The following is a 17099-nucleotide window of genomic DNA, read 5'->3' on the forward strand; positions in this document are numbered from 1 at the left end:
TGGCTCAGAAGAAGTGTTCTACCACCTTCCCAGTCAACCTGTGAGGTGGGTAATAGAATTCTCCAGGAATAGAGACTTAGGGCCCTTGGTCAAACTCTTCTTGCTCAGTGAGGAGGGGGCTGGTGTCTCTGCAGGGATGCCCCAAACTGTACTCTGTCCTCATCCACCCAGGGGAATTCACAAAAATCCTGGGAGAATGGACAGGGTCTCTGTAAGTACTCTCACTTTTGAAATGCCCTCTGCAAGCCAGTGCTTCAGAGACCGTATTAACAACTTCCCCCACCTTTGAACTACTGTAGTGCATATGTGTGTCAGCATTCACCACCAGTTCCATGGTGTGCCTCGGGTCAGAGAGCAACTTGTGGGATCAGTGTTCTCCCTCTGCTCTGTGGGTCCTGAGAGCTGGACTCAGGTCTTCCCACTTAGTGGCAAGTACCTCCTGAGCCATATCGACAGCCTTTCTTTTAATTCCTTTGTTTCGTTTGAAACAGGATTTCATGATGAAACATGGGCTGGCCTCTCCCTCTCGGTTTTCCTAACTCAGCTTCCCACGTGCTGGGATCGCAAGCATGAACCGTATCCACCTGTGACTCCTGACTTTTGAACTGTGTGAATTCATTTATCAGACTAATTTCCTCCCAGTCTGTTCCGGCAAACATTTAACACTATTTGAGACAGGTGTACTGGAGTCTGGAGTCTAAAATGTTAGCAGCCTTTAACTGTAGGTCCCATCCCTGCCTTTTAATAGGTCAGCCAGGAAAAGAAACCCAGCCACGGCCAAAGTGTTATAGTGAAGTGGCTCACACGAAGGCCACAGAACACTCTCAGGCAGTTCAATGGTGGTGGGGCATTGCTCCAACTAGGCCTGCTGAAGAATACAGCAGGGTGGTTGGGGAGCTGCTTGCTAAACTCCCACCCAGGAAAGACACTGGGTTGCAACAGGCAAAAGAGGACTGCGGCAGCTCTCACTCAGCTGGAGTCCTCATCCTAGAGCCTCTTCCAGATTTTCAGAATCTGAAATCCGGCTGTTTATGACCAGGAGACTTTGGGCAAATACGCCCGCCCATATGCCAAGGTGCTGCCCTCGATTAGATCGGACTCAGGGCAGTTTAAACGCTCTCACAACCGGAAGGCAGGCTCGAGCTTTGGATTTACAGGCGCATCCGAGAGCCTCCCGGTCCACGCGCTCCTCTCGCCTCGCGTGCCTTACCGCAAGAACTCGGTGCCCAGCAAATACCTCTCCGCTGAACCAAGAATTGCTCACCCTGGCTTTGGGGATCCCTGGCCGCTGGGTTCGGGCCCGGACTGCCGGTTCCCGCTCGGCGGCTTTGTGCCTCTCCCGGCGCCCGGGGCGCGCCAGGCTGGGCCCGGGCCTGTCGGGCCAGTTTTATGTCATCGCCCACAGAGCGTGCGAGCGCCGGTGCAAATAACGTTGCCCTCCCCTCCCTTCCCGTGCCAGCTCCCCCGAAACTCTAGTTTGCAAACCTGAGCACGCCGGGCAGGGGAGGTCCGGGGCGGGCCTGGTACTTCTGGGTGTGGGGACCAAATCACGCCCCCCAACCCTGCCTCCGTCGGGCCACCCCGCCCGGGCCGCGAGGCCACCTCACCCGCAGCGGAATGGAAACCGGTTCGACAGGTAACAAATAGGTGGGTTGTCACCGTTATTTCCCAACGCATGCGCCATCGCTCTCTCGGCCACTCCAAGCTAATTAGATCAGATCAACACCCCTACCCCACCCCCGCCCGAGCCACCAACACGCACCGCCGCGAGCCAATAAAGCGTGAACCCGTCCGTCCAGCTCGCACTTGAAGACTTCGCGAGCAGTCGCGGGGACGCCAGTCGAGCTAAAGGACGCTCGCTTAGCGCTTCTCCGATCCCGGTGCACCTGGCTGCGCCCGCTCTACGGACACCGGCGACCTTCGGCGTAGTTGGAAACGCCACGCGTGGTCCCTGGTACGCTCTGTCCTCAGAACGTGGATACGCCTCGGCGACTCTTTCCCTGAACTGTCCCTGTTCCCTCGCCTCAACTCCGATCCAGTAGAAGAAAAGGTGAGACGACTTACGGGAGCGAACCCCGCCGGGCCAGGAGGAACTGAAGATGCCCCGCGCCTTTCTAGTGAAGAAGCCATGCGTCTCCACGTGCAAGAGGAACTGGAGCGAGCTCCCGGACGAGGAGCGCGGGGAGATCTACGTGCCAGGTGAGGCGCCGCGGGCTCCCGGCGCCGGGAGGGCGGGGCGCACGGACCAGCGGTCGGCGCCGGTCAGTCGAGCGTGGGGACGCAGCTTCTCGCCGCGGGTCGACCCCCGGCGCAGCGCGGGTGGGGGAAGGGGACTCCAAACCGAGGCTCTGCCCGCTCTCAGGCCCGGGTTCTCCTGCCCGCAGCGCGTTACAGGGGACGCAGCGGGGTGTGTCACCGCTCAGGCGACCTCCGGCTCTTGCGTCGTAAATCCAGAAAACCCGGGCTTTCATGAGGCAGGAGAAGAGCACTGGAGCGATGCTACTTTGGAGGGGAGGGCCGGGGAATGGAAAGGAGCGGAGCTGGAGTTTCCGCTGAAACTTGGGCTACATTGTAAAAGAAAACTTGGAGCTTTAGTCCGCCCATAACTTTGGTGGGGTTGAGGTAAGACGATCGAGATTCAGGACCACCGAATTTCCCTGGACTCCTGCCTGACGGTCCAGGAACTGCGGGGAAATAAGCCCAATGCACGTTGCTTGCCCTTGACGTCTCCCACCTCTCTTCAGCCTCGCGGAGGACACTAAGCAAAAGAGCCTGGAGCCGTAAGGTACATACTTACTCCGGGAAGCCGGCGTACCTAGTTTCTTTAGGGAGGACGCCTTGGCAGCACGCAGGTTAACTTAGAACTGAGTAACTGGGGTTGTCTCTTCCTCCAGCAGCATCTTCCTCTGAGACCCTAGAACACTTCTGCCCCTTCTGTCCCAATACAAAACTCCCCCCCACCCTGTCTTGGGGGTGGGGCAGGAGCCTACTGCCCTGCGCCTCCAAGGGGGCGGGAGGTGGGGGGGAAAGGTAGTAATTAACCAACCGACTTTGACCCTTGATCTGCAGGTTCTCTAGCTCCACCCAGGCTTTTAAGAAAATGGGGAAATGAGGGTGGTGAGTGAGGGGCTCTATGTGGGTTCTTGCCTCAATTTCCCTCTTGGAAAGCTGTTAGGTGTAATGATGTTTTGTGCCAGACCTTCCAGGATCCAGTGGCTGGTAGGATGCTTTACAACTTAACTTTACTTAGGGGGCTGTAAGGCTGCTCTGAAGGCTTCTTAAACGAGGGTATGGGCCAAAAGGCCCTAGAATCTCCAGTGTGGAGGGACAGGAGGCAAAAAGGGAAGGGAGCCTCCTCACCTGAGGTGTGGGCTTGGGATTTTGTGATTTCCGCCTGGCTATATGTTCTGGCCAGTGCTCCACCTCCAGCAGGACTGGTGAGGGACACAGCCGCCCCTTGCTCCAGCCTCCTCCCTAGCCTGTGTTTGACTTGCTGCTTAGGTGCTCCCTAGGATCTGATAAACTGAACTTGGACTGTGGTAAAGGTGAGCTTGTCCTGAGCCAGGCCCAGAGTGCTGTTATTTTTAGTTTTACTTCCCATCCCTGTCAGTAACCGATCATATGTTGACTTTTACAAAGGACAGAGCTATTCTGCTAGTTCAAATCATAAGACTTCCCTGGGTTCTAGAGATTTCCCCGTACAGAGCTGAGACACACGAAGACCAGAGACCTGGTCCCACGGCCTGTCCCATTAGGTAGATAGGAGGTCTCTGGGTGGTCACTGCTGTTCTAGTGAGGAGACTTGCAGGTTGGTGCTTCCCCCTCTCAGGCCTGCCCAGGGTGGGAAATAAGCTCTTGTAAGACTCCCTTCACTGCTGAGTCAAGAGGAAGTCCAGTGGGCAGAAGTTACAGGACTCAAATTTCCTTCTGTGTGTCTGTCAGGTGGCCCCCTGGAGCTACCGTTTTCCCCACAGTTTTGGAAATACAGGGAACAGAGCCATTCCGTGCTCGCATGCCTCAGACAGCTGGAGTGCAGGGGTGTGTTTGTCTCCTGGCTGAGCCATTCCACCAGCAGCCAACCATGAACCCAGGAGCTGGCTGGGCACGTTTCTGTCACCCTACCTCAGACTCTTGGAGCATGTTTTGACCAGCTAAGCAATGACCCCATTCCCAGTAGGAGGGCTGGGAATATGGGAGTGTGTGAGTTCTGACCTTCCCTCCAGAGCTCCCTGAGACCCTCAAATCATCATAGAGACCACCTGGAGGGGAAGGCTTACCATATACTAAGGATGCCGGGTTGCTGGGCCTGACTTGGGAAAATAGCCTTCACAGTCCCTTCAACTCTGCTCCCCACACAAGCTTCTAGAGTCTTCTCCCAAGGCAGTTATGGTCATTCCTTCAGCTTTGCTGACAGCTGAGAGCTGATGGCCTGCACCTGAAGGCAGGCACATGAAGTTATGACCCCATTTTCCATAGGAGACAGCACAGTTTAGGGGTTCACTTGGCTCCTCTCCACCCACCACCTCTTCTGGTACAGGACTCTCTATTTGGTTGTGTGTTTACTCTGGTGACAGGGAGGATGGTGGGTTTGTTTTGTTTTGTTTTGTTTTTGTTTTTGTTTTTTGTTTTTTTTGGCTGAAACAGGCCCTTGAGGTTGGAGGTGAATACTATTCCCGAACTATGGAATGATTCGGGGACTTGTCTTGGAGTGGTTCCTCTAAGGCTGGTCCTTGCTGACTGAAGTCACAGTCAAGAAGGGACCTAAGAACAGACTGAGCCTGAAAGCTGGAACTCCAGGAGAATCCCAGGTCCCTCTTTTAAGCTCCAAGTCCCCCACTTCTAAGCCTCCCCTCTGGCTAATAATCTGGCTTGCTGGGCTGTTCTGATTGCACCCGTCCAAAGCTCAGAAGCTAGGCGCGGTGCACACACCTGTAATCGCCTTACTTGGAAGGTGAAAGCGGGAGGATCTGGAGTTCAAAGACAGCCTCAGATACATAACAACCTTGAGGCCAGTCTTGGCTATCTGAGACCCTATCTCAAACAAACAAACAGGCTAAAGCCCAGGCTAGCCAGGCTGAAGTGCAGGAGCCAGGGTTCCTGAAGATAACATGGCCTAGCCTGCCACTGCTGCTAGACAGTGTAGGAACTGGACCACTCCTGTCATTGTTTGAGACAGAGTCTTACTGTGTAGTCCTGGAAGTCACTCTGAAGACCAGGCTGGCCTGGATCCCAAAGATCTACCTTCAAGACAGAGTTTCTCTGTGTAGTCCTGGCTGTCATGGCACTATTTTGTAGACCAGGCTGGCCTTGAACTTAGAGACTTTCCTGCCTCTAACTGCTCTTGCCAGGCTGAGTAGTCAAGCTGAAAAGTCAGCTGTGGGCTGCTACCTCATGTAGCGTTGTAGGTGGGCCAAGCTTCTTTCGGGAGCATTCTAACAACTGCTTAAGGCACTGGGCAGTGAAGAGGTCAGCTAGGTTCTCACTTGTCTTAAGAGACACTGTTACCCAAGATGCTAAGATATTTGCCCAAGCATGGATGTACTAAGGCAGAAGCTGTCAAACTGCCCCAGAAAGGATGGCGGGGACAGTGTTCCAGACTTGTGGGGAAGCGGGAGCACAGCTTAGCCATCATCAGTGTTTGTATCATTGTTCATTTTCAGCACGCAACATATGACAGGCAGGTAGAGCCTGCCCCGTGCTGGCTGACAGGGTGAAGGGATGCCACAGGAAGTACAGTTCTCATCCCATCAGGGCCAGGCCCCTTGTTGTGAGAACCAAGAGTTCAGTCTCACTTCAGCACAGACACTGAATGAAATACAGGCAGCTGGGAAAGGGGGCAAACCCTGCCTGGAGAACGCTGGCATTAAATAGAGGGACCACAAAAGGCTGAGGGACAGACCTGTCCTGGTGCTGCAGCATCTGCAGCTGGCTGCTGCTTGTTCCTTTCAGGTGATTGTTAGCTGACCTGCAGGTCTGAGGGAGCTCAGGGGACCAAGCCCCTCCAGATCAGTGTCCAAGGTAGCCTACAGCAGACCTACAATTAGAACACAGTTGGTCTACATGCACACCCCAGCACCTGCATAATCAGCTGAACCCCGAAAGTTCACGCATCACATATCAGCTTAACTTGATACCCCCAGAAAGCTGGGGGTTCAGGCCCCATGGGCATCCTTGTCTTGAGGCCTTTTATGGGCTAAGACTTGGCAGTCTGCCTGATGTTTGGGCCAGGGGCTGAAAGAAAGCCCTGTGGAGGGTGAGGTAGGAGATGGCCATTGGACAGGCTGCCTTCTCAAATCTGGTCTGCTGCTCCAGGCCGGCTCTGTGACATCTTCCAGGTAAAGGCAACAGGAGAGAACTTACCAGCCCCTGAGGGAGAAGAGAGAGCTAGCTGGGTTGTCCTTGCCACACTCCGTGGCTGTGGGCGGAGGTGATGAGTAGTAGCCACAGTGGTCACTGCCTTGCCGGAAACATCTAATTAGGAGACAGGAGCGCCAGCAACACCCAACCAGTTTTGCCTCTTGCCATTCAGTGATACTCAGGATAGGCGGATAGCACACAAGTGAATACTCCCTGTGCGTGCGGCCATGGTAGAGACACACTTGTGGGGGTGGCAGGGAGACAGGTTTGGTGGGGTGGGTAAGTTGAGGCAAACATCCCCACCCTGGCAGATTTGCTGGCCCTTTGTTCCGGGTAGACACAGCGTGGAGTGCCCAGCCAGCCAGCTCTGTCCTGTCTGCTGTCCTCAGCAGCCTTTCCAGGGTTGTGTGGAAGAACAAAGTTGGGCAGGGGCTACTCCTCTATAGTGGGTACCTCAGACTCCTAACTCAGCTTCCCTTCATAGAACCAAGGAGCCAAGTGTGACAGCTCCCCTCACAGGCTGTCACTCTGCCCTCTGCCGATCCCATTTCCAGTGCACGTGGCTGGGCTAGCTTTCAAAAGTCTCGCCCATACCAACTCAGACTGACAGACTGAGGATGCTAGAAAGGTCCATTTTCTCTACTTGGGTTGAAAAGTAGAAATTATTAGCCGGGCGTGTTAGCCGTGCCTTTAATCCCAGCACCTGGGAGGCAGAAGTAGGCAGATCTCTGTGAGTTCAAGGCCAGCCTGGTCTATAAAGCAAGTGCAAGTCCAGGACACCCAGGCCTATTACAGAGAAACCCTGTCTCAAAACAAGTAAAAAGAAAAAATGGAAACTGTCATCTAGATTTGTACTTTCACCCGGGGTCTGTCTGGTGAGTAGGTATGAGAGCCACTACTCTGAGCCCACTCCACTGGTCCCAGTTCTGGGTGTCACACAGGCCCAGTACAGGCAAGACCCTTCTCTGAAAGCTGGACTCAAAGCTTGAGCCAAACACCAGTCAGCATGGCTCAGAGAGAGGTGGGATGCCAGCTCAGGTGCCAGACCAGGGCCAGGAGCTGGTGAATCAACTCCTGGAATGAGGTGTCTCATTAAGGGGCCCCCCATCCCCCGGACAGACGGACGCCAGCGCTAGAAGAACGGGTTCTGGGCGGCAGGCGGGCGCATTCTTCCTCTGTCAGACCTTTGTTGTGTTTTGAGGGGGCGAGAACCGGGCCTCTCCCGAAACTCAAGTACCTTTATATTTATCTTCCTCCACAGCCCTGGCAGTCCCCCAGAAGAGGTGAGGGCAATAGCAGGGGCCTGGGCCTCGGACCTTACCCTCCCACCCCATTGACATTTCTGGCTTGGTATTCAGAGGGCCTAGTTTGAGGCTCTGAAACCCCAGTCTATCCCAGTTGGTTGGACTCATTCATCCTTTCTGTACTGAACCCCTTCTTGATTTTTCCTTCTGAAACTTGGAAACTTCCTAATTTATATGTTTTTAAGTACAGAGCTTAGGTTGTACTGACTAATTGGAAAATTATACTTGTCCCAGGTCTATTGGCTTTGAGACTTATTACCTGTGTTTGTCTGTCCTGTAAGGACTGGAGCTCAGGGTCCCAGCCCAGCCTTGTAGGCCTGGCCCGTTTAGTTCAGTTTAGTTCAAGGTGTTTGTTGAGGGGAGCGGCCTTGTCAAAGGACTGCCAGGTATCGGTGATGCCATGGCACTGCCGGAGGGTGCCCAGCCTGACTGCCGCAGTGAGCGGTCCCGCAGTGGGGGAGGGTTGTGTAAGTGCTGGGCAGGGTGCCCAGAGACTGTTACGAGCATCCACCTGCTGCTCCCTGACCTCCTCCCTCTCCACCCACCTGGCCTGTTTGCTGACAGAGCTGTGCCCAGCCTGAGCCAAGGAGTCCTGATGGGCTACAGTACAGTAGCATGATTGGCCAGGTCAGGGAAGGAAAGCCTATGACCACCCAACCCAAAAGGTCTGCCTACAGAAGAGGCCCAGAAGGGTCCAGACTGCCAAGGACCCTTCAAGGACTCGAAAGAGTCTGAAGGAGCGTTCCCTGGCCAGGGCCTCCAGTGGTGCCCTTTGTCCCTACAGTAAGGACATGTTGGAATCCAGAGCGACTGGCCCAGGTGGGGCAGGCGGACACTTGGCTGCATAATAACTGGCAGGGCCACTCAGTCCTCCCAGTTCCGCTAAGACAAATCACTCAGGGGGCAGTGGCTCTTGGCTGGCGTCACCTGTAATTACCTTAATGGGGCAGGAGGGAGGTGCAACATCTGATGGCCTAGGGGCCCACCCTGCTCTGCCACATGCCTGCAACTGGAGGAAGGGAGGCTGCAGATGCCAGGTTTTCCTTGCTTGGGAATCTTCCTGGAACACTGAGAGGTCTTTTTTTCCACCCACCCTTACCTAACTCTTCTTCTTTCTCCAGTCAGCCTCGGCTTCTGCCCACCACAACCCTACCGGGAACCAGAGGCATCAGTGGCTGAGCCCCCTTCTTGCCCCCTGGCTTTGGACATGAGCCTTCGAGACTCCAGCTATAGTGTGGCCCCAGGGCCCTGCGTGGTGGCCCAGCTACCCTCTGAAGATGTGAGCCATCTGACAGATCCCCAGAGCAGAGACCAGGGCTTCCTACGAACCAAGATGAAGGTAATAACTTTCATTCTGTCTTGAGGTCCAGGGACATGGGTAGAGACCCATGTGTAACCCACAGATACGACACAGGAGGGACAGATCTGAGTCCTGGATTTTGACTTTTGCAGAGACTCACTTAGCCAGAGCCCATGGAAGAAATAAGGAGATTTGAAGTGACAGTGTTTAGTCCTTTAGAGTCAGGATCAGAAAGTGGTCGAGTCTCATTTCTGGCCACAAAAGACAAGAGGGCTGGAGAAGAGCCACCCCCAGTGCATCTTGCAGAGTCCTATATGGGCTGCATGGAGCAAGAGGTCTGAATCAGTGGGGTAATTAGCATTCCTTACAGCATATGGCAGTGACCAGGCAGTGCACGGGGCAGGAGCAACCCATCCCCCACCCTTAGCCATGCTCAGGAGCACCCACCCCATGAGGCAGCTCAGGTGCCTGCTGTGAAGGAGAGGAAGCAGCCAGCTGACCTGGCTGGGTCAACGCTCCCTTAAGCCGCAGGGCCTGGGAGCATCTGCCAGCAGAGAACTAGCTGAGAAGGCTGTTCCTCTAGGGCAATCCCTCATGACCAAAGACTAGATATAGCTGGAAGGAGGGAGCTGTCCCTTCCCTTCATACCTGCAAAGAACAGGGGCGAATAATGGGCGGTGGGGAGAAGAAACAGACTTAGAGGACATGAGAGGCTGTGATTGGTCACTGCCTTTCAAGCTGCACTCATCCTCCCTGCCAGCCCTCCCTGCACCCCTCAGACCTCTACAGCTAGGATAGCAGAGCACAGCACAGGACAGCAGAGGCAGAAGACTGGGTCCTGTTCCAAAGGATCATAACTGTCAAGAGACAAGGAATTCCCTAGAATGTCAAAAGCAGGCTAGAGGGAAGGGCGCCCAAAGGAAGTGTGGTGCGACAGGTGCCCCGGGGTCTCAGGGGAATTGCTGGTGTAGGCCCCTGACAGGGACCAGGCAACCACTGGATGTGAGCAGAGTTAAGGATAAGGCCTGGCCACACGGCCACACCTTCATGGTCACACCTAGGCTGCTGCTGCAGCTACTCGGAACAGTACTGGGTAACGTCACCAGGGATTGCTTCACTTGACCCAGACAAGGAGCAGAAGGGTGATAGATATGGAGTAACACCTGCATCGGGCAAGGAGTCGTGACATTAGTGTTGCCACCATTGCATGAACTTGAAACTTTCCATAATTAAAAACAAAATGATGGAGGTGGGGCTCATCCGTCTCCCAGTCCTCTTCCAGAGGACCTAGGTTCCATTCCCAGTACCCATAGGGCCCCTCTCACTGTCTGTGATTCCAGTTCCAGGGGATAAGACACACCTGCTTCTGGCATCCATGGGCACTGGACAAGTATGTGGTGCACAGACAGATACACACAGGCAAAAACACCCATAAACATAAAAGATTTTTTTACAAAAAGAAATAAGAATACTTCTAAGGCTGGAGATGTAGCTTCGTGGCTTCACATACACAAAGCCCTGAGTTCAACCCTCAGCCCCACATAGACCAGGCATGATGGCACGCTTCTGTAACTCCAGGATTGGGAGGTAAAGGCAGAAGGATCAAAAGTCCAGGATGACAGGTGTGTTTTGGGAACCTAATAGGAAGTTGAACCAATAACCCGAGGGTCTTTGCAGCTCCTCTTTGCAGATGTCACATGCCATAATGGTGGGCCTGCTTTTCTTTAGAGTGTTGTGAAGTGCAAGGGGGTGACATGTCTGCCAGCCGGTAGTCCCAATTTCTAGATATACGCCACAAATAATGTCTTCACTCACAGGTGACCTTGGGGGACAGTCCAAATGGAGACCTTTTTACCTGTCATATCTGCCAGAAGTCCTTCACCTACCAGCGCATGCTGAATCGACATATGAAGTGTCACAATGACGTCAAGAGGCACCTCTGCACTTACTGTGGGAAGGGCTTCAATGACACCTTTGACCTCAAGAGACATGTCCGAACCCACACTGGTAAGTAAAGTCTGTGGCTGGAGGGATGCCTCAGACCCTCCTGGGACCTGAAGGCACACCCTGGAGCTTAGAGCAGAGCCCTACATTCATAGACAAAGACTCCTTTGACTCCAGAGTCCCTCTGCCAGTCAAGTGTCCTGACCTTTCTATGTGTAGATGCTTCAGACAGGCTCTGTAGTCTGTCAGGTCCTAATGCTGACTCCTGTTGTCTGCAGGTGTACGGCCCTACAAGTGCAGTCTGTGTGACAAGGCCTTCACCCAGCGCTGCTCTCTGGAGTCTCACCTCAAGAAGATCCACGGCGTGCAGCAGAAGTACGCATACAAGGAGCGCCGGGCCAAGCTCTATGTGTGTGAGGAGTGTGGCTGCACCTCTGAGAGTCAGGAGGGTCATGTCCTGCACCTCAAGGAACGCCACCCCGACAGCCCACTGCTGCGAAAGACCTCCAAGAAAGTGGCTGTGGCCCTGCAGAACACTGTCACATCCCTGCTGCAGGGCAGCCCCCATCTCTGAGCAGCACAGGCCCTGGGAAGGACCAGGTTCACTTCCCTGCTGCCCAGCCATTCACCTTCCTGCAACCTCTTGCTAGAACACCAGTGATCTGGGACCATGCTCCCACGCCTCATGTGCACAGTGAGAGGCACTGACTTCTGCTCTGTGTGGGAAGTCTGTCTTACAGGCAGGGCCCACTCTGCGCTTGGGACCATGGGTGCCTGTGTCTGGGCAGGGATGAGGCCAAGTGAGTAAAAAGAGCTGCTTATAGAGACAGGCCCTGACTTCTTGCAGCAGAACTTTGCAGATGTTGAGTGGGATCTTTGCTGAGGGGGGGGATCCCGAGTACAAGATGGGCAGTGAATCCCCATGAGAGCAGAACTGAGACACCAGCAAAGAGCATCCCGGCAAACAACTGCGGCGGCGGTGCTGGCAGGGGCCCTCGCGCCTGCAGGGCTAACTCTCAGGGTTTCAAGGGCTCTCTGCCCTTTCATCAGAGGCCCAAGTGTGAACATCCATGTGCACGTTTGTGTGTGTGTCACACTGCTCTGTGTGTGATTTCTTCATGTGTGCATGTGTGCTCACGGTCTTTCCACATTATCACCTGGTTTATAGGAAACCAACCACAAGGTGCCAAGGAGGTTTTATTTTCTTCTTTTTTTTTAAGATGACAAATGTACAGATATTAATATATTTTGGTGCCCACAGTGAGACTGTTTAGTAAGACTAAAAGGGGAGGAGCTGGCTCTTTCTCCCCCCCACAGGTACTATTTATCCTGGACATTTCAAACCTCCTCTGTGCCTTGGATCTGGGGTGGTTATGCAGATCCACCCTGTTCTCTGAGATGTTTCATTAAAGACCTTCCTCCTGCTTTGCCCAGAAGATGGACTATTCCTCCTGTCCTTCCCCTAAACAGTGCCTTGCCTCTTTCTTCCCACCCTGGTTCCACATCCTTCTCAGGGCTCCAGTCTTCCTGCTAGGCCTGATGACACCTGACTGGGTGTGGCCCGAGGCTGAGGGTGGGCCCTACTGATGCTCAGCAAGCAGCCGGGATGGCTATTTGACACCAAGTCCAAATCCACATCTCAAGTACTAAGGCAAGGGCAACAACAGGCTGGGAGTCTAGGTTTTTTTCTTCGCTAAGTCAAAACTTCTCGAGTAGCAGCAAAATTTGAGACAGAATAATAATCCACATACCAGAAACTTTGACAGGCTAATAAAACTTCTCTGTTGTATTTCTTCTGTTTTCCAAATGCCTTTGGACCAAGTGGCTCCTCTGAGGGAGCGGGCCTTCATCCACTGGTATGTCTGGGTATCCTGCTGAGACAAAAAAAGGGCTATGAGTCAAAGGGGTGTATGTCTCACGCATCCAAGGAGTTATAGCCAACCCACAGAGAATAAGAGACTGAGCCCCAAGTCAGGCTGGGAACATGGCAGGGGGGGAAGCCCCTGAATGCCAAACAGTGCAGCCGCCCCTGCCTTCTCAGTGTAGGATGAACACAGTTGCGGAACTGACCCAGCTATGGGCTCACTCAAGAGAAAGGAAGCTTCCTAGACTATCTCCGAACTAAGACTGGACCACTCCGAAGGCTTGTTTCATTTTTCCTTAGCGTGTCTGGCCTGCTGCACTCTGAATGTAAAAATCACCGTGTCCTGAAGCACTGTGTCTACATCTCTGTGTCTGTAAGCTCGTTGTCAATCGTAACAATCGTAACATTGTAACAATTGTCAATTGTTACAATGGGGCCATTGTAAGCTTTGTGTTGCCTGTCTTGTTTTATAAGCTGCCGTCCAGCTAGTAAAGTGAGAGAACTAATGTTTTCTGTATCTCTGGGGCTTTGTTGTCTGTGTTTTCTTCTTGGACCTTTTTTTCCTTCATTAAAACAATTGCTGCTGCTTTTTTTTTTCTTTTTTTTTTTTATTCTTTTTTTTTTTTTTTTTTTTGGTTTTTTGAGACAGAGTTTCTCTTATAGCCTGGGCTGTCCTGGAACTCACTCTGTAGACCAGGCTGGCCTCGAACTCAGAAATCCACCTGCCTCTGCCTCCCAAGTGCTGGGATTAAAGGCGTGCGCCACCACTGCCCGGCACAATTGGTGCTTCTTGCCAAAACTTTTCCCTTCTCAGTTGCCTGAGTTTATGTCAAGATAAGGACCTGACCTAAGATAGGCCATGGAGACAAACATCTTTAATCCCTGCACGCAGGAGACAGAGGCGAGATGGATCTCTGAGTTTGAGGCTAGCCCGGTCTACAGAGTGAGTTCTTGGCCAGCCATGGTTACACAGACCCTGCCCTGTCCTGAGCTGGGATTGTAAAACTTCTTGTAACGTCTTAAACCGGTGGATGAGAAGCTGAAGGTCAGCCTTGGCTACTCGGAGGGAACAGCTAGGTCACAGGTGGTCGCATCTGCTACTGCTCTACCCTGCTCTAGAGGATGGGAGGAAGGGGCCTTTCTTGGGATTTCTTCATCTGCCTGATGCTTAGGAGTCCCTCTGAGGGCCTCGGTGGGCTTAAGGCCTTCAGCCCTTGATAAACACTTGGGGCACTTAGCCTCTTTCCAGAACCTTGCCAGGGTTGGGCCAAAGGAAAAGGAACCACGCCCAGAGATGGGACACAAACTATCGTTTCCAGTCAGGTCCTAGGGATGATCCCACACATAATCCTTGTTGGTCCCTTGCACACTGGAAGCACTTTCCATAGATGACCACATCTGATTCTCCAGCTAACCTCAGGTAGATTCTGTCAGTGTCTCCAAGACCAGTAAAGGGAAATCTTACAATTAGGAGTAGGGTCAGGTTAGCATCATCTAGCCTGACCTGTGCCCAGAAGACCCTGCACACTGCCGGCAGAGAGCTGCACATGGCACACTTCAGACAAAAGTCCATAGTTAGGCGATGGGCTCCCCACTAAAAATGACAATACAGCTTTAAAAGTGTGGTCTCAGCTGGACATAGTGACATACACCCATAATCCGGACACTTGGAGGCTGAGGCAGGAGGATTCTAAATTGGAGGCCAGCCTGGGTAGCAGGATTAGAGGGAGAGAGCAGGGCCTGAAACTCAGTCCTTTGATATGAAAAGAGGCCATGGCTTCCAGGTCTAACGGCCAGTCCTAAGCCGGCAGAACTGGATGGAGACGCTGGTGAATAGACAGGATGGAAAGAAAAGACTTTGAAGTATGGACCAGTTGGAAGGCTGCGCCTGGCTCTCAGAAAGCAAACTAGCAAACAAAACAAGATGGGGAAGTGTCACTGCCACAGCTATCAAGGCCACCTTTCACTCCCAGCTGGTCCCCAAGGTCAGTGGTGGCAGAGAAAGAGCAGGGCAGGAATCAGGAGCCTGGGTGTGGCCCAGCCTGTCTGTGAGACTCTCAGCAACTTCTCAGTTTCCTTATCTATAAAATGTGTGAGTCCTAAGTTGGAAAGTCCCCCTCTGCTCTGATGAGTCTGAGGCCTCACTTCAAGATCCCTCTGAAGAAGTGTCCTGACAAATTACAATGGAGACAAGGTTGCCTGAAGCTGGCAGAAGCTGGCCCACTGAGGAGAGGAAGGCCAGGGAAAAGTTGTGTTACTAGGTGGAAGGAAAGTTTCTTTTTTTAAAAAAAATTATTATTGAGAAACCCTGTCTCGAAAACCCCAAAAAAAATTATTATTGCTTTGTTTTTCAAGACAGGTTTTCTTTGTACAGCCTGGTAATACTGGAACCAGCTCTGTAGACCAGGCTGGCCTCAAACTTAGATATGTCTGCCTCTGCCTCCTGAGTGCTGGCATTAAAGGCATGCACACACAACCCATTACCAGCTCGGCTTGTTCTGTTTTGTTTTGAAACACAGTCTATGTATCCCTGGGTGGCCTGGAACTCTGTGTAGACTAGGTTAGCTTCAGACTCACAAAGATATGCCCACCTCTGCCCCCCGAGTGCCCGGACTAAAGGTGTGTGCCCCCACTCCCAGATTTTTGCATCCATCCCATATGTGTGCTTGCTATAGGTCCCAGGCATCACAGGGGTATTCAGACTTGGTGATGAAAACCTTTATCGACTGAGTCGCCTTGCCAGCTCGATGTGGCCCTTCCTGCCACATTGCATGCACACTGCACGCACACATGCGTGCATCACAGTCCACACAGGGAGGTTAGAGGACACCTTGCAAAAGCCAGTTCTCTCCTTCCATTGTATTTGTCCTTTCTTCAGCTGGCTCCTACCACAGAACCTGGGCTGGTGAGATACCAGGGTTGGATGGATGCTGAAGAACTTAAGAGCCTTCCCAGCCCTGTCACGGCCTGACCATGGGACGGAGGGATGCTGCCCTAACAGGGCTGCTGGCTGAGAAAGCCGTTGTCAGAAATCACTACACGGTCTCAATCCTGATTTCGTTCAGGGCAAAAAGAATCTCCAAGGCTCCTTCACACACAGTTCCATGAAACTGGGTAAAAGTACTGTGGCCATTGCTTCTCGGTCTAACGGCCATTCCTAAAAAGGCAGAGCTGAAAGGAAGTGCTTGGGAACGGACAGGAGGAGAAACAAACACTAGACCGTGTGGCTCAGACGGGAGGCTGCGGCTGGCTCTGTTTGGGGTGGTAAAGGCTTATGTGGGAAGGGGCTTCCATGATCCATCCTCTGGGTCTACTCCCCCAGGTGACAGCAGACCCCTAAGCTAAGCTGTCCCATCCTCACGTCCAAAACCAACAGGCTTCCTTCTCACCCCTGCCGCCCCCACTACATTACTGGATTCTCTTTGGACACCTGCTCTCCCGCCCAGGCCTTCAGGCAGAAGGGCCATGCTGGCTCTTCTGACCCACCAAGGTGTTCCATACCGCCTTGTGTACTCTGACCCCTCCTGCAGCTCCCTGGGGACATCAGGCTGGGAGCAAATGGGAGCCATAACAGAAGCAGAGCTAGAGGACTGAGTCAAGTACGGAGACCCAGGCTGGGGGCGGCAGGTATGATACACACGGGATCTCCCTTGAGCCAGCGGAATGATTCAACATGAAGAGGCACCTGAGTTCAATCCCTAGGACAAACACAATGGAAGGAGAGAACTGGCTTTGCAAGGTGTTCTCTAACCTCCATGTGTGCATTGTGATACGTGCATGTGTGGATGTGTGTGTGTGCACATAAGTAAATAAATAAATAAATAAATAAATAAATAAATAAATAAATGTAACTCTAAAACCACAAAAAAATTCCTAGCTATCTTTGGGGTCCTAGTGTTCGTTAGCCAGTTTTCTCCTAATTTATAAACCTGGATGAATGTGTGCTTGCTGTTCTTCCCTCCTCCTTCTTTATCTCAGTACACATAATTTTCCACACGGTATTTTTGGACTGTAGTGGACTTGTTACCTGAAACCATGAAAAGTTGATCCCTAGAGGGAGGGGCTTCTATAAAATAGCTGCATTTATTCTGCCCAAATCAAACTTTTAAAATGCAACGAGCCCTTGTCTCAGAACATCAGTAGGAATCTTCCAGGTGATCAGAGTTGTGAGTGGTAGCGGCCAGGTCACTATGCCACCTACGCCGATCAGACACACCGATCACTGTGTGTTTCACTTTCAACGGCAGACTTGAGGGAGAGCTGACAGTGGACAGGACCCCTTTCCAGCTCTCCCCTAACCCTTATTGTCAACAGAGAAGAAATCCAGGCA

The 17099-nt window shown here is 52.7% G+C and overlaps 2 protein-coding genes across 5 annotated transcripts in view; one reads left to right on the forward strand and one right to left on the reverse strand.

The window, feature by feature from the left end:
• The first annotated feature begins 2099 nt into the window (after positions 1 to 2099).
• On the forward strand, positions 2100 to 11522 carry Ovol1 (ovo like transcriptional repressor 1). Its single transcript, XM_028771285.1, has 4 exons — positions 2100 to 2199; positions 8783 to 9000; positions 10779 to 10968; positions 11184 to 11522. Exons 1-4 carry the CDS (start codon positions 2100 to 2102, stop codon positions 11477 to 11479), a joined length of 804 nt encoding a protein of 267 aa, XP_028627118.1. The 3' UTR covers positions 11480 to 11522.
• Positions 11523 to 12089: 567 nt separating this feature from the next.
• The window catches only part of LOC114624237 (cingulin-like protein 1), a 37117-nt gene continuing 32107 nt past the window's right edge, over positions 12090 to 17099 (reverse strand). For 2 of the 4 annotated variants that reach the window (XM_028771093.1, XM_028771096.1), the window contains one exon: positions 12090 to 12776. The gene's annotated coding sequence lies outside the window, so the exon portion shown is untranslated. Of the gene's footprint in view, positions 12780 to 17099 lie in introns of all 4 variants that reach the window. The other 2 variants (XM_028771092.1, XM_028771094.1) reach the window with 1 other exon arrangement.

This window comes from Grammomys surdaster, unplaced genomic scaffold, assembly GCF_004785775.1.
Source record: "Grammomys surdaster isolate TR1022 unplaced genomic scaffold, NIH_TR_1.0 205, whole genome shotgun sequence".
NCBI lineage: Eukaryota > Metazoa > Chordata > Mammalia > Rodentia > Muridae > Grammomys > Grammomys surdaster.

Excerpts from the sequence above, each read along its gene's own strand:
- Ovol1 (XM_028771285.1), top strand. The coding sequence starts at position 2,100 with ATGCCCCGCGCCTTTCTAGTGAAGAAGCCATGCGTCTCCACGTGCAAG. Across the intron at positions 9,001-10,778 it reads TCCTACGAACCAAGATGAAG|GTGACCTTGGGGGACAGTCC; the intron begins GTAATAACTTTC and ends CTTCACTCACAG. Across the intron at positions 10,969-11,183 it reads ACATGTCCGAACCCACACTG|GTGTACGGCCCTACAAGTGC; the intron begins GTAAGTAAAGTC and ends TGTTGTCTGCAG.